The 19,098-nt window shown below is 53.5% G+C and overlaps 8 protein-coding genes across 8 annotated transcripts; 3 read left to right on the forward strand and 5 right to left on the reverse strand.

Annotated features, from left to right (window-relative positions):
- Window positions 1-1,073: 1,073 nt before the first annotated feature.
- JN550_008960 (uncharacterized protein) lies at window positions 1,074-1,787 on the reverse strand (the record flags this gene model as incomplete). Its single annotated transcript, XM_049320980.1, has 1 exon — window positions 1,074-1,787. The coding sequence occupies one exon, from the start codon at window positions 1,785-1,787 to the stop codon at window positions 1,074-1,076; it is 714 nt and encodes a 237-aa protein (XP_049169076.1).
- Window positions 1,788-2,457: 670 nt separating this feature from the next.
- On the forward strand, window positions 2,458-3,294 carry JN550_008961 (uncharacterized protein; the record flags this gene model as incomplete). Its single annotated transcript, XM_049320981.1, has 3 exons — window positions 2,458-2,590; window positions 2,761-2,925; window positions 2,978-3,294. 3 exons carry the CDS (start codon window positions 2,458-2,460, stop codon window positions 3,292-3,294), a joined length of 615 nt encoding a protein of 204 aa, XP_049169077.1.
- A 48-nt stretch (window positions 3,295-3,342) lies between these two features.
- JN550_008962 (uncharacterized protein) lies at window positions 3,343-8,295 on the forward strand (the record flags this gene model as incomplete). Its single annotated transcript, XM_049320982.1, has 1 exon — window positions 3,343-8,295. The coding sequence occupies one exon, from the start codon at window positions 3,343-3,345 to the stop codon at window positions 8,293-8,295; it is 4,953 nt and encodes a 1,650-aa protein (XP_049169078.1).
- Window positions 8,296-9,399: 1,104 nt separating this feature from the next.
- On the reverse strand, window positions 9,400-9,867 carry JN550_008963 (uncharacterized protein; the record flags this gene model as incomplete). Its single annotated transcript, XM_049320984.1, has 1 exon — window positions 9,400-9,867. The coding sequence occupies one exon, from the start codon at window positions 9,865-9,867 to the stop codon at window positions 9,400-9,402; it is 468 nt and encodes a 155-aa protein (XP_049169079.1).
- Window positions 9,868-10,789: 922 nt separating this feature from the next.
- On the reverse strand, window positions 10,790-12,169 carry JN550_008964 (uncharacterized protein; the record flags this gene model as incomplete). Its single annotated transcript, XM_049320985.1, has 1 exon — window positions 10,790-12,169. The coding sequence occupies one exon, from the start codon at window positions 12,167-12,169 to the stop codon at window positions 10,790-10,792; it is 1,380 nt and encodes a 459-aa protein (XP_049169080.1).
- A 755-nt stretch (window positions 12,170-12,924) lies between these two features.
- JN550_008965 (uncharacterized protein) lies at window positions 12,925-14,286 on the reverse strand (the record flags this gene model as incomplete). Its single annotated transcript, XM_049320986.1, has 1 exon — window positions 12,925-14,286. The coding sequence occupies one exon, from the start codon at window positions 14,284-14,286 to the stop codon at window positions 12,925-12,927; it is 1,362 nt and encodes a 453-aa protein (XP_049169081.1).
- A 687-nt stretch (window positions 14,287-14,973) lies between these two features.
- Window positions 14,974-16,203, reverse strand: JN550_008966 (uncharacterized protein; the record flags this gene model as incomplete). The annotated part of the gene is made up of 1 exon (XM_049320987.1): window positions 14,974-16,203. One exon carries the CDS (start codon window positions 16,201-16,203, stop codon window positions 14,974-14,976), a length of 1,230 nt encoding a protein of 409 aa, XP_049169082.1.
- A 922-nt stretch (window positions 16,204-17,125) lies between these two features.
- Window positions 17,126-18,479, forward strand: JN550_008967 (uncharacterized protein; the record flags this gene model as incomplete). Its single annotated transcript, XM_049320988.1, has 2 exons — window positions 17,126-18,077; window positions 18,139-18,479. 2 exons carry the CDS (start codon window positions 17,126-17,128, stop codon window positions 18,477-18,479), a joined length of 1,293 nt encoding a protein of 430 aa, XP_049169083.1.
- Between the last annotated feature and the right edge of the window lie 619 nt (window positions 18,480-19,098).

The following is a 19,098-nucleotide window of genomic DNA, read 5'->3' on the forward strand; positions in this document are numbered from 1 at the left end:
CCTAGTCAAGTATGCACCTGCGATTCGAGGTGGTTGGGCACTGTAGTCATCGTTTCTGCTTGGCTTCTCTACGGCGCTTAATCTGGCCGTATGGAAATGGAGGAGGTTGGGAAGGGGACCGGGGCCAAGTTTGTGCAATACAAAGATTGTCAAATGTTCATGTTATATGAGCGACGGATGCGCTGCGATCTAGCGCCATCAAATCCTGCAGGAAGTTGTGAGTTTATTTTGTAGGTAACATTGTGCTAAGCCACAAAGATAAGACAACCAACAAACAAACCCAGGAATGGAAAGTCATTCGGGAAGACTTTTTATATGAAGTAATGATTGGCTGTGCTGCAGAATTTGGACCCACATTTACTTCCATGGGCATCTTCCTCTCTTCACTACCTTCTCCTCAGCTCGGCATTTGAAGAGTGCATTTGCATAAGGGCCCAAGCCGGATGTATTGTCGCAGCTTTGATGTGTGAGTCAATTATTAAAAATTGATCGCCGGTTGTCGCATGTTCAGAAATTTGGGCACCAATATTCGGAAGTTCATACAGAGTACTTAGACAGTGAGTAGGAAGACTTTTTTTTTTTTTTGACTTCCTAGGAAGTCATGGATGCGCACTGACCATTCATTTGTTCTGCCACTACGGCAACACTTACTATGTAATAAGTCCTCTCATTTTCGAGGTCGTGAATTATAGTTTTTATACCGTAGTCTTGCTTTAAATTCGCGCAAATCATGATTGTCGTATTCGTTAATGCCTAGTTTTTGCCTCGTTTTTACGCTCATCTGGGATTGCCAAACCTGATCTTCACTGGATCCCTTCAGCAATTGCTGAAGCCGGACACAATTTCACAGCCGAAGCTCCTTGCTCCTCGTCAATTTCCGGTCTTGGTGAGCGCGCCCGGATCCAGTGTCATAACGAAGCTTCCATTCACCGAAGACTAATTCACACAACACCACCTTACTTGGTGGCAAGTGTCGCTGCATGGGCGACACTTCGGTCCAATTGTGCATTATACGGTGAATTGGTCGATATTGTATATGAAGTTCCATGACATGGCATTAATATACTAAACTTTTAGGAAAACCCGCCATCTAATCCCTGAGCCATGAGCGCCAACAGTCCACAATCCGTCGCGTCACCTCCCGAGAGAATATACCGTAGATCGCCGTTCTCCAGCAGAATATCAGGGCCTTGCTCGTAGTCCTGGGCGATAAAAACCTTGTTTAGTGCCCCATCGAAGCCGCACAGCACGGGCCAGAAGTAGTTTCCAGTGGTGTCCAGAACCACAAGCACGTTGTTGCCGTTGCCATCATCGAAAGGCACAAAGCTGGCAAGCATGGCACCGATGGGGATGCTGCCCCACGCAGCCAGCCGCAGGCGGGAGACGGACAGGGTGGACATTTCGTCCGGGTAGTAGTATAGTAGACGGCTGGTATCGCTGTTATCACCCATGATGGTCATGGTGTCGGGATAGGCGAAGAACTCCGAGGTCCCCGGGATGAGGCTGGTGATGCTCGGGACGTCCGCCACCAACGAGATGAAAAGATTCCCATCGGTACCGGGGTTCAGCTGCAGCAATCCCGTGGTATCTCGGATGGTGACTGCTGCAGTCGGAAGAGAGGCGTCGGCGGTGCCAGTAGACGTTGACCCGCTGTTGGTCGCGGTCGGGTCAGCGCGGCGGTGTTTGTCCAGGACGCGTCGCTCAATGTGATCTCGGATGAGGGGCTCGAGATGAGGAAAACAGTGGATAGTGCCGAAGGCGAAGACCAATAGGCGGAGGACCTTCATTGCGGTGCGATGGCGCTATAGCGTAGCACCCAAGGCTATAGAATTCAAGAACACCAACGAACCCGAACCTGGCAGTTGTGTTGCGGCCGGGCAGGAAGTCAATAAAATAGAACCGATGAGGTCAGAGGACGAACTCGACATGAGCGCAGGTGCAGGCGATGCTCGGCAAGCCCAAGTATTCCTGAGGTCACATTTGCCAGCAAAACTATTTACCTTTAGGCACAGCCATTATGGAAACTACGAAAGTGTCATGGCGCCAAGGCGTGTATAGTCCCCCAAGGTTGATTAACCCCTGACGCAGTACTATTTGTGTGGCTAGCGCTAGTTTCATCTCTGCTGCTTCAGCGACGTGCCACCTCCACGGCCACCAACCAATGACGTCTACGCCTGGCGCTGCTGATGCGACTATTGGAAAGTAACCTAAACAAGTTCACATCCTAATCTGGGGGAGATACGCCTATCAAGCTTAATTGCAAATGTTGCGGTGCGGCGGGCGGAACTTGCCAGAACATGTCTGCTCGGCGTACGTTTCCCAGGCTTCGGCGAGGAATCCAGCAGAGCAGGATGAACACTGATTTGGTACCAAACGGATATAACGAGTCCCCAGACGCCCGGTGCAGCGTGACTAGGTTCTTGTCTCCCTAACGAGCCCTGACAGATTGCCATCACGATGCGCCTCATCTGGCCCGCGCTTGCCCTGTTGGCGAGCGTACCGTTGCCCGTCGTTGCGACGGCGAAGCAATGCAAGGCAGGCAGGCCCAGACCACATATGCCGGATGCGGGTTTGGAGATCTTTGCAAATGGTATGTGTTATTCCCGGGTGGCTTTCTACTCATATGAACCCGTCTGAGGGAGGGGGATGGGCTGGAGTGTTGTGTGTCCCGGGAGCCTGCCTTGCAAAGGTGTTCAAAGAGGCAATGAACGCCCAGCAAATGAACTTGGAAAGAAATTTACTAAGCTGTTGGGTCAACAGGAGCCTGTTCTGAATCCAGAGAGCTACCCATTGCCATATCTCAGTGGGCAGTTGGTCATTACAGAAAGACAACTGTGAATCCCGTTAAGAGTATGTGCGATTGTCTTCAGTCCCAGCTGGCAAATGGTGAGAATGCGCAGTGGTCCCTGTGCTCCATTCCCGCAGGTAAGAATGTTCTCAAAGTCGATATACAGTTCTGTGACATTGAGTTGGCTAGAACTCGGGAAGGCCGAGCCCGTAGCATTGGCAAATGCGTGCATCTGCTTTCAGCAGGTTATGACCGTCTATAAGACCCCCACTCAGTTTCCGGCCGCATCTAAACCGTCAGAGACGAGGGAACTACCAAACAACTATGCGCTTGGTGCACCACCCACTATAACACACTCACCTGCTGGTTTGTCATTGGATACGGCCATAACGACTGCCGCAGGGTCTACCGGTGTTTCTCAGTCAACTCTCGACCATACGCCCGTGAGGACTCCAGCTCCTGGATATGGAACAGATACGGTCGAGCAATCGCTTACGAAAAGTTAAACAAGTGGTTCCTGGTACTCAACCATATTGATAGTGACAAATGGAGAGATGTTGTTCGCTACATGCTCTGTTTCAACCTCCCTCGTCATTAGCGGAGCGAGTACTTCGACGCTCTTGGTGACCGTCACAAATACCGTGGGCCAGCCTTCAACTTCACCAGTTGGGGCCAGATCCAATGGGGTACACTCCACCTACTCTGTCTCAACCTCAGTTTCTATTGGCGACACAAGAACTCCGACGTTCTGGTCGACAGCCACAACCTCTCTAAGCTCAATGTCGACTATACGCACCGACACTAGTTCCAGCAGGGTACAGCCTATATCGTCCAGCTCAACCGTATCGGATTTCACAGCTTCATCCCACAGCCCAACAACTTCATCCAGCAAAACGGCATCCGGCTCTACGGAAAATGGCACGTCAAATGGTATTCCGGTTACCACTACGTCCAGTATAACGGGGAGTCTGACAGGAGTTGCTTCAACCAGTGGTACTATCAACAGTGCTTCATTCACTGTCACGACTACTGCGAGTCCACAGCCAACTGCGGCCACGCAGGTCGACACCAGCTCCAACGGAGTCCATCCTACCTTTTCGAGCAGCATTCCTTCTAGTTTCATTTCTTCCAGCACTAGCACGTCCACCACATTTTCTAGTACTTCCTCCAGCAGTACTCCGTCTGGTGCTTCGTCCAGTGCTGTTTTCAGCTCTTCTTCTAGCAACACTGAGCCCACACAGATGGAAACCAGTTCCGACGGGGTACATCCTACCTTCTTAACCAGCAGTTCAGTTATCAGCGCCACATCCGTTGCCACCTCCAGTACTCCGCCCAGCCCAACGTCCAGCACCGCGACCAGCACAACGCCAAGCACTACAGAGAGCACGACTGCGAGCACCATCTCTAGCAGCGCGTTGACCACCAGCATCACATCCCCCGGAACTACGGAGGGTATTGTGAGCAGCAGCACATCTAGCAGCACTATGGAGACCATTCCAATTAGCACCGCATTGAGCAGCACTGAAAGCAGCACTACGGAAAGCAGTCCTTCATCGAGTAGTACCACGTTCGGCAACTTTACAGAGACCAGCACTACAGAAAGTCGCACTACGGAAAGCAGCACCATGGAGATTAGCATCACGGAAACTAGTATCGCAGAAAGCAGCACTTCAGAGACAAACCCTACAAGTACCAACACCACGCAGACTAGCACCATGGAGACCAGAAGCACTGAAACCAGCGTTGCCGCAAGCAGCACTTTGTCCAGTAATTCCATATCTATCAGCATCACGGAGGCCAGTAAGACAGAAAGCAGCACCACGGAGATCAGCGCTATGAGGACTAGCACAACGGACAGCAGCGCCACGAAGAACAGCACCATTCAAGGCAGCACCGCGGAAAGCAGTACCCTATCTAGCAGTACCACACCGATTAGCACCACCGAAACCAGTACTATGGACAATAGCACTGTGAAAAGTAGTACTACGGAAAGCAGCGTCATGGAGACTAGTACTACGGAAACTAGCACCATGGAAACTAGGACTACAGAGAACAGTACCAGATTCAGCAGCACCACGGAGGCCAGTACTGCAGAAAGCAGTATTACAGAAACTGGTAGCTCAGAAATCAGCACTTCAGAGATAAGCCCTATAAGGACTAGCACCACGGAGAGCAGTACTACAGAGAACAGCACTATTCAAAGCAGCACCACGGAGAGCAGTCCTCTATCTAGTAGCGCCGCATCAAACAGCACCACGCAAACCAGTACTTCAACCAGTAGCATCACGAATAGAAGGACTCTAGGGACTAGTACTCCGGAAGGCACCATTACAGAAAGCACCACTATGAAAAGCAGTAGCACGGAGATAAGTACTATTGGGACTGGCACTACGGGGAGCAGTACCACGAATAGTATCTCCGCAGCGTTCAGCACGTCAGAAAGTAGTGTTAGGGAGACAAGCATTATAGAGACTCCTACTGCGAACACGAGCGCTACGGAGACCAGCACCATGGGGATCACCGCACAAAGCAGTACTCTATCTAGTAGTGTGACATTCAGCAGCACCACAGACACCAGCACTGAAGAAAGTAATATCATGGAGATAAGCACAACAGAGACTAGGACCACGGAGAGCATCACGACGGAAGCCAGCGCCACGGAGACTAGCACGGAAATCATCAGCATTGAAAGCAGTACCGCAACAAGCAGTACTCTATCTAATACCACCACATCTAGCAGCGCCACGGACACTAGCAATGCAGAAAGCAGCACCACGGAAACAACTGCAACAACTGCTATGGGGACCACAGCAGAAAGCAATTCTCTCCCCAGTAGTACCACGTTCAGCAGTACCACGGAGATCAGCTCTATGGGAACCAGCACTACGGAGACAAGCACCACGGAAAGCAGTACTACGTCCAGCAGCTCTGCAGATACTGCGTTGCCAACCAGCACTACAGACACTACTTCGTCCTCAAGTCAAGTCATTACAACAGATACAGCTTCTACCACATCACAGCCCACCACACTATCGCAAGCGTCAAGTACAGATCAGACCTCTTCGTCTTCCATTACTACTACATCCTCAGACACCTCTACTATCACATCTGGGTCCAGCTCTTCCACAACCGTGTTTCCCACAGACGCTGTAGGCACTACATCAGAGTTTGATGGCGCATTGACTCTCGATGCTGCACCCACGGTAACCTTGATGCCAGCGCCACCTTTTGGTGTAGATCAGGGCAGCCTGGACGTTGTTACTCCTGCCAACACCAATCAGTTATGGTACACTTCACCCCCGGATGATGCGTCGGAGATCACCGGGACCATTCTTCGACTAAACATGACCTACCAGCACCTTTCCGTTGCCCTGGACCAGTCTATATATATCAGGAGTGTGACATGCGCTGGATCCACGCTGACTACAGTTTTCGGCGATGCTGGAGTGTACTCATACGCTGCGCCGATATGGCGCGCAACCTCACAAATCCTTTTCATCACTGCGACCTCCTCGTGCTCTATCGACGGTCAAAACGAGTTCTTTCTTACCTCGGGCTCGCCATCGTGCGATGATGCTTCCCAGACGTGCAGCGCCACCGTTACTATTGTCAATCTTGGAGATGTTTTCAGCAACTTGGACGCCGACCTTGGTGCCATTGAAGTCGACACCACTGCCTCGACCACGACCACAGCGAACCCAACGGCATGTAGCGCGCCTCCGGCCACATCGATCTCTAATCTACCTGCTGCTTCGTGTGGGCCCGGCTTTGATCAAACCATTGACTCTGGGCTTGGCTACTACAGCGGTGCGGAGAGCGATGTTGACGTGGTTCTCGCACAAATCGCACCTGGCACCCAGTCCAGAACTCCCAAGAGGAGTCTTTTCGATTTGCTCGTGGCGAAAATGGCAGCTATTTCTCAGAGAGGCATTTCCAAGAGAGGTCTCTTCTCTTTTGTGAGCGCAGCTGTCACCAGGGTCGCCAGTGCAGTCAAAACAGTGGCCACAACTGTTGCGAAGGCTGTCGTCACGGTCGCTGCAAAGGTGGTCGCCCCAGCAGCGCAATTCGTGGCTCGGGCTGCTGTATCGATCGCCAAGACGACGGTTGCGGCGGCCAAAGCAGTCTATAACGTTGTCAAGTTTGTCGTCACAGGCAACTACAACCAGTCTTTCAACCTACATCTGGACATGGCACCCCCCAGCAGCCTACTGACACAGTCGCCTTACAACAACAATGAGCTTGGGTTCAGGTTCTACAAATTTGGTGTCTCTAAGCAAGACCCAGGATACAGCCTCTGGGAAAATGCTCTTGAATTGCTCGGAAATCAGCTCGGCGCCAATGCTAAACCAGAGCCCGGCGTTGAGCTTTGGTGCATCGACTGTGGCATCAAGGGAGACATCACCACAACTGGTTTGATTTCAGCCAATCTAGGCGGCGTCACCAACGCCCAGGTGAAGATCAGCGGGAGCATGTACGCGGGACTGTTTGTAGGCATCGATGCCTTCGCTACTATCAAGAGGCAGTATAGCCGGCAGATTCTTACGCGTGGCCTCCCGACTCTGTCCATCCCGAAAGTCTTCACACTTGGCCCGAGCATCTCGCTGAATGTTTCGGCAGAAGCACGCATCGAACTGCTCGGCCGAGCGTTGACGGGTGCCTCGCTCAGCTGGCCCAACATTGCTGGAACGCTCGACTTCCTGGACAGCAGCAAATCCAGTACGTCCGGGTTCACTCCTGTCCTGAATGCCACGTTGCAAGTCACTGAGGGAGCCAAGCTCATTCTTTCATTCGGGTTGCCAATCTCTGTCAACTTTGGATTCGACATCCTGGACGGCAAATACAAGAAGGAGGCTTCGCTCATTGACACACCCTCCCTCCAAGCCATCATGGATTATGAGGAACAGTCGTCTGTCACGGGTTCAACTGGGAACGGTGGCTGTGCTACAATCAACACGATTCCCTCAACCAACTGCTATGGGGTTTACTGGAACATCTCGGCGGTTAATGACGTGGAGCTTGACCTGTTTGGCCGCGCCACCTACAACCTCGATCACTACGAGAGCAACAAAATCGCCGAGGGATGTGTCGGCACAGAGGCCAGCAGCGCCGGAAATATTGACACCTGTACCAGCACCAGCTCCGCTCCTGTGGGACAGCAAACCACGGCTACCACTGAGATGCCAGCGACCACGACAACAGCGGGACCGCCGTGCACGAGCACCATAAACGGGCTGCGATGGGCCTATTACACTGCGCCCAGCGACTTCAACATCGACGAGGTGCACAATAGTGCGCCATTGGCGACCGGTCTGGCACTAGCGGAGAACGGCATCGACAACTTGATCATCGACGACGGACAGCCAATCACCTCGATATACCAGACGCCCGTGCCTTCTCTCCCCCAAGACTTCTTCTTCCTCAGCCACGTCGGCTACATCTACGCCTACGTCGCCGGTTCCTACGTATTCACAAGCAACAACGTGGATGACGACCTATACATGTGGTGAGGTCCCAATGCCATATCTGCGTGGAACAGTGGCAACGCCGACTTGCGCACCACCGTAGGTGACGACTTCACGTCAGTGACTGTCTACCTGCAACAGGGCCAGTACTACCCGATCCGTATCATATACGATCAAAAGTATGGGAACGAGTTTTGGTTCTACTCCCTTTCTGATCCTAATGGCGACGACATTCTCAGCATGGCTTCCCCGTATATTGTATCAGATAGTTGTGACGGGGCCGCATTTGTACCTTGAGATCAACGAGTCGCGTTCAATAAATAAGGTTAGAAAGTCGAAATGAACGTTTTCAGCTTGATCTAACCGACTTATAATTAATTACAATAGCATTTTCTTCCAACTTTACGTAATCCGAATATTGAGTGGTATCACCCGCGACATGCATTGCCGTATCTAAGACTTCTACCGGCGCGGGATACTGCCCGCTCTCAAAAAGATGGCTCTCGGGTATCTTCAGCATGTCCACCCTCTGTACACCCAGCTGCTCAAGCATCTCTTCCACCCGTCGGGAGCCGATATTCGCCGATGCATGCGTGTACATCATGGGGGTCCAGCTCCTCGAGCTCCCAGCGTGTTCTATCCCCAGTGGCGCATCAAGCGGCATTCCAACCCGTAGTAGTATCTCTAGGGCTTCAGGGAGACCAACAGAGGCGCAGGCTTGGAGTAACCAACCGTAACAGCTTGGGTCGACTGTGAAACTTTCTGCCACGTCGACAACTTTGGCTTCCTCCAACAGGTAAATGATTGCATCGTAGCTACGTAGATGAATGGCCTCCCAGAGGATATCTTCCCAGAACATCTCAGACAGTGTGTCTCTGGTTTAATTTTCGATGATCATTCTCAGCGCTGTGATCTGGTATCCAAAAATGGCCGCAATGATATGTTTTTCCTCGAGTTTGAAGTTCGGCCTCCCGAGGAGCCAGCGGATGGTTCTTTCATTCCCACTACAAAGTACTAACTCCATGGGCGAGGGTCTTTCCATGCTAGAGCACAGTAGTGGCTGATCTAGTGGGAGGCCGTAGTCTCCCAAGAGCTCCATGATATCGGTATAGCCATAGAACGATGCGTAAAACATAGTAAGACCGAGGTTCACATCCCAAAACTTGCCGTGTCGACCGCGATATGTATGAGCAGTCGCTGTATGATGCCTGCATGACCAAGACGCGCCGCCCTCGCCAAGGCTGGCTCGACTTCATGGCCACTAACGAAGTAGGCCTCGTCGATAGCCAGACCCGGCGCCGGGCCGCTTTCGCCAAGAACGATCTCGACCATTGCCAGATCACCCGTCTTGACTGCCGCCATAAGCGGCCAAGTAGTTTGCTCTGCCCATGCATCGAAAAGCCCCAGGAGCCGTCTGGCGAGGTCGTGCTGGCCCGAGGTGATGGCGGCATAGAGCAGCGAGCCGAAGTACTTGGATGCACGAAAGCCCTCCATCGCAGCCGCGGGCTCGAGTAGCGGCTCGTACACATCTGGCATCCTTAGCAAAATCGCCGCGGACAGGACGTGCGACTCCAGGGGCGCCTTGGCGCGCAACGGTTGGAAGCCCTGCAGCACCATCCTGATGATGCCTGGGACCGACGACTCTGCGCCCACCCCGAGTGTCGATCGAGCCCCGCCCTGGTTGGTGAATTCAAGATGCTCAACATTTCCCTCCTCTTTGTCCGTTCTTTTTCCCCTTCTTGTGGCTTTTATTTTCCTTCCTGACCTCGTACGCGTTTCGATCGAGCAGCTATCATATCGGAGCAGCGGTAAAACCAAAAACCAACGAGTGGTGCTCTCTTTAGGTATCCTTTTGCCTGCCCCCTCAGTGAAACACTTAATTACACCTCCGAATACAGAGTTGAGAACAGGCGATGATTGCGCCAAGCGATCTGAAAGTCAGCCAGTTGGTGCACTGAGCAATATGGATTCTGTAGCAGTTGGTACTGCAGTAGTCTTGACTTCTCTTGAACTTGGTCCCCTCGTGGTATCATTATTCGACTCAATCTCTGGTTCGCAATCAAACCTTTGACAAACCTTACGCTCAATGATCGGAAGTAAGAACTCGTGCATTGCAGTTAGAACTAGGTAAGATGGAGGACCGTTAGTGCAAGGATGGTCGTCCACATAAACAGGAAACCTTGCAGGCTGACTTGCCATATCTGCAAACCCCAATTTGTTCAGTACATAAGTGTGTTAATTCTGTCATGTTTGCATGCCATGTATATGGCAGCCTAAAGACAGCTTGATAAGGTTGCTTATAGGTACACCATGCCCACTCTTACCATATAGTAGGGTTGACCGTACGTAGTTATATTTGTTTGCATAAAACGTTAAATAGCACATTCTATCACTTAAGCAACTGATAAACGAAAGCGCTGCCATGAATACTGTGTGAATGATAAGCTTGTACATGTGAGTAAGACCAACTTTAAAAGCTGCCCAAAATTGTTTATCGAAGTTTCCTTGTATCTTACAAGAAGAACATTCCAAAAAACACTTAAGTAATCACGAGATTCTCCAGCCTCGCTTGCAGCCATGCGCCGTATCCAGTGAACAACCCCACGTGTTTCCACTTGTCACAGACCGTCACGAGCGCCTCATATCTTTCCCAGATGTAGGCTTCCTTCCTAGCTTTATCTCCAGCTTGCAGCTCCCCCGCGACTGCATGCGAAATCTTGCTCAGGCAAACTGGGCAGAGATATGGCGGTTGGCGGACGTCTTCTGCCATACCCGCAGTGCTTTGCATGACACACGCATAGTAATTGCAGTGTCCCATCCCTAGGCAATGCCCCAGTTCATGTGAGACTGTGCGTACCAGGCGAGAGAACCAGAGCCCTGTTTGAGCCTCGGGCGTAGAGCTCAAGGGGGCCAGGGAAGCTGCATAAATAGCAGCGCGAAGTGGTGAGCTGAGCTCTGGATTGACCCAGTCGGGTTGAGCATCTGGCTCAACGCCCCCCTTTCGGCAAAGCTCATCGACATATGATTTACAGTGGGAGGCCGGCCACATGTGGGCGTGGTCTATACCCTCTAGGTCGTCCAGCACAGGGTGGTACCGCGCTGTTGAGACCACAGCCACCCGGCTTCCGCCGTATGCCCTGCCACAGCAGAAGTCATCATCCTCATCCTCGTAGAGGTCGTGATCCACCAGTATGATGATCGAGTAGGCCTCATCCGGCAACATCTCGATTGCTGCATCCAATATATCTTCCTGATTCAGCTGGCCCGTGTACAGACCATCCGGAGATGGCCGCATGCGGATTCTCGTGCAGTTGTTGCTTGTCGCGAGACCCACGTACTTTTGTCCACCGGCAGAGCTTCTTTCCGTCCACGGCACGTACTGCAACTGCTCTGGAAAAGGCTTCACGGGCATGCCGTGGTAAAACGCGCCCAGATAATCAATGACGTCCTCCACTTTGGGGCTTGGTACTGAGGCTTGCGAGAACTTCGCTTTCTTACTGAAGTTTCCATTGGATCCAACTCTTGGGTCCTTGCATGGAGTCATGTGCGTCGTCTTGGCGGATACCTTGGGTACGGCAGCGACGTACAGAGTTTTCTTTCGTTTTGTAGGCTTGTTCCTATGGCCCTCATAGAGCCAGGACCGGAAGCTCTGTGGGGGATCCTTTGGGTCCAGTGCCAAGGCATCATCAGGCACGACCAACGGCCCGGGAAATGTTGGAGTCAACCGACTAGCAGCGGTGTTGATAGCGTTTTGAACTATTCTGTCTCCCGTGCCTTTCACTTTGAAAGGATTCCGCCCTGATTTGGTCGTCGCCGCTATTCTGCGGCCCGCATCGGGCCTTACGAAACCAGATTCTTCAGCACATGCTGACGGCCGGTATGAGAGCTCGCCATGTACGCATGCATTGGGGCTCGTCATAATAGCGAGGGCCCGGCAAGTGAACTGGTTCTGATTGATGGCTGAATCAAGTTCACCGGAATCAAACACCACAAGTTCGATAAGAATGAACCATAGGTATGTGACAGCTACACTGCTGCCTAAGGGTTGTTATGGTCTTATATCATTGGTGAGTTGCATTTATACGCTAATAGGGCGCAGCCTTAAATAGTTAATGCGGATGTGTGGCTGTGCTTCCCCGAAGACCGGGACAACCCTTCCTTGCTTGCAGACATGTAATTAAAGCCTGTGTTAGTTCCAACCGAGCACTGGCGTGGCGAATGGAGTTCGAGTCAGATTCTTCCAAGGATGGATAGGCTAAGTTACGGCTCAGACGATGCCCAGATCAACCACGAAGGAGGTAGCGATGAATCTAGCCCGAGACACATCTATTTCATATGGCTTTTGGATTTAATACTGAACCATTAGAAATTCCTTCTTGTCCATTATTTTCTAGTAACTCACATGAGCAAACTCTGTTGTAGCCTGGTTACCAGTCCTGCCAGTCTTGTAACTTATGGGTGCTGTGATCAAGTCTCTTGGCAAGATTGACTTTTACTGCGAAATTGAGTGGACTGTAGTTGACGTTGTTTGCCGGAGATTGAACTCTTCTGAAACCTTCTTGTTCGAGTCCCAAAGGCAGACAGGCCGACTTGGCTTGTGTCGGAGGGCTGGCCCATGCGATGCAAATAGCAGTGCTATTGACTATCTACTTACGATTCATGATTAGACTACGGTTAATAGTTCTGAGGTTGTTGGTATTGTTGGTATTGCGGAGCAGGAACAGCCTGATGCCCTCCTCCAAGGTTCTGAGCCGGCGTGCCCACGCTGACACCCTCGTTGCCAATATCATCGGGGACCGATATCTTCACCTTTGGCAGGTATTGCTGCACCTTCTGCTCGACCTGGCTGTGCACAAAGAGCCAGCTTTCGCGCTCAAACTTGCGGTGACCACCGTTGACGACACCCAAGATGCTCTCGCGCAGGGTTTCCTGAAGCTTGCGGACCAGGTTGCGGATCTTGCCGACGAGCGTAGCCTTGAGGTCATCCCCGAATCCTCGATCGCCTGTTGACCCCGCGTCACGATCCAGCTGCGAGTCGAAGGGATTGCCGCCGAGGATCTTCTCCAAAGGCCTCTGGAACTGATCAGGCAGAAGCTCGAACAGCTGCTTCTCAATCTCACCGAGGATGGTACGGAACTCGAGACGGACTTCCCGATGGACTTTGGCGAGGCCGGTCGTCAGCTTATCACTTATAACCTTTGAGAAGCCCCCGCCGCTACTTCCATCCTCGCGGTCGCGGTCGTCACCGAGACCTCTCGAGGCGCCCTCGTCGGAGTGCTTCTTGAAGAGGCCTCCTAGGCCCTTCACCAGATCATTCACCTGGTCCTTGATCTCGGCTTTGGCACCGTCGCCGAGATCCCGGGTGCTGGAGTTGCCCCGCAGCCACTTCTTAATGTGGTCCAGGGCAATGCGAGTGAACTTCTCGGCGATGGGGGCGTGCTGCTCTCTCAGCTTGGCACCGACGTGCTCCTTGATCTCAGGAGCGATGGCGCGAGCCTTCTCCTCCGGGTTGCGAGTGGCCTCCTTGACGGTGTTGCTCATGACGCCGAGAAGGCCGTCGAGTTCGAACTTCGGCCGGCCCCCTGAATCCTTGTCGAGGTGATCCTGGACAACGCCAATAGCGGCGGTCAGGAACCCCTTGGCCCCAGAGAACCCGTCGCTCGAGTCCTCAGCCCCACGAGACCGGGTTTCTCCCTCCTGGGTGATGTTGAAGATATCTCGCACATCATCCTGCGCTTCATTGGCAATCTGGTTGAAGCCACGCGTGAATTGGGCCACTTCGTCGGCAAAGGGCAGGGAACCCAGGCCGTAGGCATCCGGGGGTGAGTTGGTCAAACCATCCCGGCCACGGTCGGAGGAGTCCCTGTTGAACAGGGCGCGGAAAGCGTCGACGACGTGGTCCTCCAGGCTGTCAATGGTCTTTTGCTGGAATGTCTCGAGCTCGGACGCGATGCGGGGTTGGATCTCAGGCGCCAGGGAGTCGACATACTCGTCAACTTTCCTCATCAAAATCTCGGTCACTCCGTTGTTTGACATGGTGAGATCCTGTAAGTCCAGCGATAGAGAGTCTATAGAACGATAATAGCGAAAGGGATATTGCCTGAGTTTGGCCTAGCTAGCATGCAGGTGTATTTTGCAGTGATGGAGGGGGAGGGGAGCCCTGCTGAGTCTACCCCGCGCCCCACAAAATAGACTGCCAAGGAAAGGGAGAGTTAGTGATGAGCTTCAGCAACTTGGCGAGAGTCTAGTCTATCTTCATGTCTTAGTGATATTATAGCCGACCACATTTTACTGGCTAGTCATTCTTGTGCTTCTCAGTCGCAAAACTTTTTCAGGAGTCATGTGGATTCTGCCTGGCGCCATGAAGCACGTGTCGTTGAATGTGAAATGGCACGTTGGGTTGGGAACGATACGCATTTCCGCCGTTCACATTCGTAGTAGAGGGTTTGAGTGTGTCCATCACATTCTTCGTATTTCATGCCTACAGCATAGATCAGCCTAGTTTAGTTCCTTCAATCCCTATGGACCTGGGGAAGGCTTGTCATGAGTTTCAATTTGCTAAGATTAAGAAGTATTTATAAGAATGGTTGGAATTATGAATTATGAATTATGAGATATGAACTTGGCGCATCTGGAGCCGCTGGCACGCTATCGCCTGAGTGCGGCGATTAGCTGTCGAGTAGTCATTCATCATGACATCTTCTAATGGTATTGAATGGTCTTCTACGACGACTCGCAGGTGTACGCGGTGTAAGTCTCGCCGAGCTTCTTGATGACACCCTGAGAGGCGAGCTTCTGGAAGCTCCAGTAGTAGCTCTGGTCGGTGCTGTCATCGCCGATGACATTGGTACCCATGTGCTTGCCGTTCCAGAAGGCGCCGCCGCTCATGTAGGTGTTGTAGGCGTCCCACTGGCTGTAGTAGAACAGGCTGCGCTGGTCGAAATCGGCCGAGTTGCCCATGGTGGCCTGAATGCTCCACTCGCCGATGAAGACGGGCTGCTTGTGGCTCTCCCAGACCTTGGCCGAGTAGCACGAGTCGTACTGCGCAGCAAACCCGTAGGAGCCGCCGATAAAGTAGTAGATGTGCGTGTCGAAGACGATGTTCTCCGTGTTAGTCCCCCACCACTCCTCCCACATGAGCGGGCCGGCGAAGCCATCGGAGAGCATGACGGGAACCACCATCTCGGGGTCCATCTCGCGGACGATGTCGAGCGATGCGCGGTAGAACTTGTTGAGGTACGCCACACCCTCGTTCGTCTGGCCAAAGAATATGGGGCCCTTGGACAGAGGCTCGTTGATCAGGGACAGAGTCCATTGTTCAGGGTGAGGCTGGGCAAGGACGTACTCGGTGGAGAGCTTGACCAGGTCAAGAGTCTGGTCGAAGTAGGTTGTGTTGTACCACCAAGCGATGTCGCCGGTCGAGCCCTGGTTGTCAAGGCCATTGTGGCCACCCGGCAAGCCGTGGAAGTCCAGGATGACGTGCATGCCGTATTGCTCCTGGGCGTACTGCGCAAGCTTGGAGAGATACTTTGTCTGTTCGCCGTGGTGGTAGTAGTAGCCATCAGCGGCGTCCATAAAGGCCCAGTAACCGACGGGGACCCGGAGCAGGTTGACGCCGTACGCAGCGAAGCGGTCGATATCGCGCTTCTTGAAGAAGTTCTTGTAGCGGGTCTCTAGCAGCTCGCCACACCTCTCGGCGCCCAGGATCTTGCAGAAGGCGTTCTCGTCGTTGGCGGCGCTGGCCCCATTGTCGTTGAAGAACGACGGCTCCATGCCCTTCTCCTGCACCAGCCATCCACCCAGGTTGACGCCGTTGGCCTTGAATGTGCGCCAGTTCTCAAAGTTTGCAGGTCGATGCATGACCTTCTTCTCTTCGCCAGCACGCTTCATGGTGGCGCTGGAGGCGGCAGCCACCAAGGAGGCGGCAGCGAGGATGAGTGATGACACCTTCATCGTGGAAACCTTGGAACGAGTGACAATCCCACGGAGTGGAAGGGATGAAGGCTGGGTGTGCAAGACAGCGTGAACGCGCCAGCGGAGAACTGAACAGGACCTCCAGAGTCAAGCATCGTGGTGGATGCGCGGAGGGCGAGTACTTATGGCATAGTACCATTGGGGGAAACAGGCGGAAAACGCTTCAGTGGCTTTTGATCGGTCCGGAGTGCGGCGGACTTCATCTGCCACCATCCACCGTTGGCCTCCCTCCTCTTCTAGAACGCGATGCTGCTCACGGATGCACCACGATGTCAAGCCACAGGCGTGCATCCGGGGAGTCTCAAGATCCGCCCCGCGAGTTGGGAGGTTGTAAAGAGAGAGGCGTGATCTGGCACTTCTCTGCTCTCTCTTTGCTGCCTGGCAAAGCAACAAGAACTATATTCTACCTCTGTTGTCCTCTGCGAAATACTGCACTCTTGTGTCATAGCTTGAGACGCCCGTAGCAACAGAGGTTTTATCCCAGCCCCGCTCTTGCGGCCAGGATGGACAAACAACTATTGGCCGGAAAGCAACAACGTTGAATGCAACCAAGGGCCAAGTGCAATCTTCATCATCTCACAGCTTGAGACGTTTGAGTTCTTCTTTGCGTCCTGCATGCAGACAAGGATATATGAACCCCAGGACATGTCGGCCGGCCGCTACGGCACAGGTGGACCCCGCCAAACGGGATGATACGGGTATCATCGGGGTCTCTGCCCCGCGGGAATGGTCCCGCGCACGGCAGACGCAGCCTTGACCATGGAAATGGCGGGCGGTTGGACGTAGCACAAGACACAGGTCCAAGACACAAGGTGCCTCTCGGGCCTCCTCAAGTATGCTGATGTCCCATCGCCATCTGCACGAGTTCCGGAAAACCTCAGAGGAAGCAAAAGCCAGCACCATGACGACGTGGGTCCCAGACGTCTCGCCCGAGAGCCCCTTCTCGTTGGCCAACATTCCGTTTGGCATCATCACCACCGAGCATGACTCTGCGCCCCGGGCCGCTGTGGCCATTGGGTCTCACGTGGTAGATCTCAAGGCACTCTCTGGGTCCAAGGAGTTTGCCGAGGCTGCAACGACCATCCCGGGACTTGGCGATGTGTTCTCGCAGCCGACACTCAACGCCTTCGCCGCGCTCGGCCGCCCGGTCCACCAGCAATTGCGCGCGTTTCTCCAGGACATTCTATCCTCGGACACCAAGCATCCCGCGGTGCTGCGGGATAACGCGAAATTGCGGCAGAGGGCCCTGGTCCCGCAGGCCAAGGTCAAGATGCATCTGCCTATGGACATCCGGGACTACACGGACTTCTACGCAGGCTATCACCACGCTTACAATGTGGGAGTGCTGTTCCGGGGCCCGGCCAATGCCCTGCAGCCGAATTACGCGCACCTGCCGGTTGGCTACCACGGCCGCGCATCCAGCATCGTGGTCTCGGGAACGCCGATCCGGCGCCCGTGGGGCCAGATCTTGCTCGACCCCGCCGCGGAGCCCAAGCAGCCCACGACGGCCCCGTGCCGACGGCTCGACATCGAGCTCGAGCTAGGGTGTTTCATCGCGAAGCCCAACGCGCTTGGTGAACCCGTCAAGGTCGAGGAGGCGGAGGAGTTCATCTTTGGCTACGTCCTGCTCAATGACTGGAGCGCGCGCGACATCCAGGCCTGGGAGTATGTGCCCCTGGGCCCATTCAACGGCAAGAACTTTGGTTCAACCGTCAGTCCCTGGGTCGTCCTCGCAGACGCCCTGGAGCCGTTCCGGACCAAGGGCTTTGAGAACAAGACGCAGCTGCAAGACTACCTGAGAGAGACCAAGGAGGAGACGGCCTTGGACATAGAGCTGCAGATTGATCTGACGAGTGAGTTGCAGCAGAAGGCAGCCAGGACCCTGTCTTTTCGGACCAGCTAACAACTGCACAGCGGTGGAGGGCGATACTACGACTATAGGAGTCACCAGCGCCAAGCACCTGATGTGGTCATTCCCACAGATGATAGCTCACCACACGCTCGGCGGTTGCCCATTGAATACCGGGGACATGCTTGGATCAGGCACCATCAGCGGCACAAAGCCCTCGGAGAGGGGAAGCCTGCTGGAGATGAGCGAGGGCGGCAAGAAGGACATCAACCTCGCGGGCATGCATGTCCGCAGGTTCCTCAAGGATGGAGATACCATCACGCTACGCGGGGTGTGCGGCAAGGAGGGAGCGCGCGTTGGATTTGGCGACTGCACGGGGACTATCTTCCCTGCGATACAGAGGTAGACCAGGCGTGATGAGAATTGACAGATGATGTTGGCGCATGGTACTCCAGGCCCTGGCTGACCCCGGTCATGGTTCGAGGAGTCAAGACGAGTTTACGAAATGGCAAAAATGTATCTAGATACCGGACGGCAAGCACAGTTGCTGCAATGTGAAGCTGTTACACGATGTAGGTCGGCGCTATCTGTCTGAAAGAAGCAGCATACTCTGAGTAATGTGTGACGGAGAATAAATATAGTGATCTACGGGTACCATTGCCCGAATTGCTACCACCTGGGGGGGCTGCACCGCTGGCTGAATGATTACCCCCTGAAGGACCCACTGCAACAGGGCCAACCAAGCCAATGGTTCGCAATAGCCGAAACTTTGGGGACCTGAACTCGTCCCCATAGCAGGGTGGGAGTGCTCTGGGGTAAAGGCCCCAAAGATAGCCTCGCAAGCGATCGAGCAACGGAGGCCGCCATGGTGCGCGTTAGTACTCATCGCAAGTGGTTTTGGTTCAACGGATTGGGAGAGCGAGTCGTGCCCAGTCAAGTCCAGTAAGGGTCAGAGGGACATGGGCAAGCACCGGAATCAAGTCACTGAAGACACGAAGACAGATACTAGTTCAGTAGAACTTATC

The sequence above is a fragment of the Neoarthrinium moseri genome (assembly GCF_022829205.1).
Source record: "Neoarthrinium moseri strain CBS 164.80 chromosome Unknown scaffold39_Wmoseri_CBS_16480, whole genome shotgun sequence".
Classification (NCBI taxonomy): Eukaryota; Fungi; Ascomycota; class Sordariomycetes; order Amphisphaeriales; family Apiosporaceae; genus Neoarthrinium; species Neoarthrinium moseri.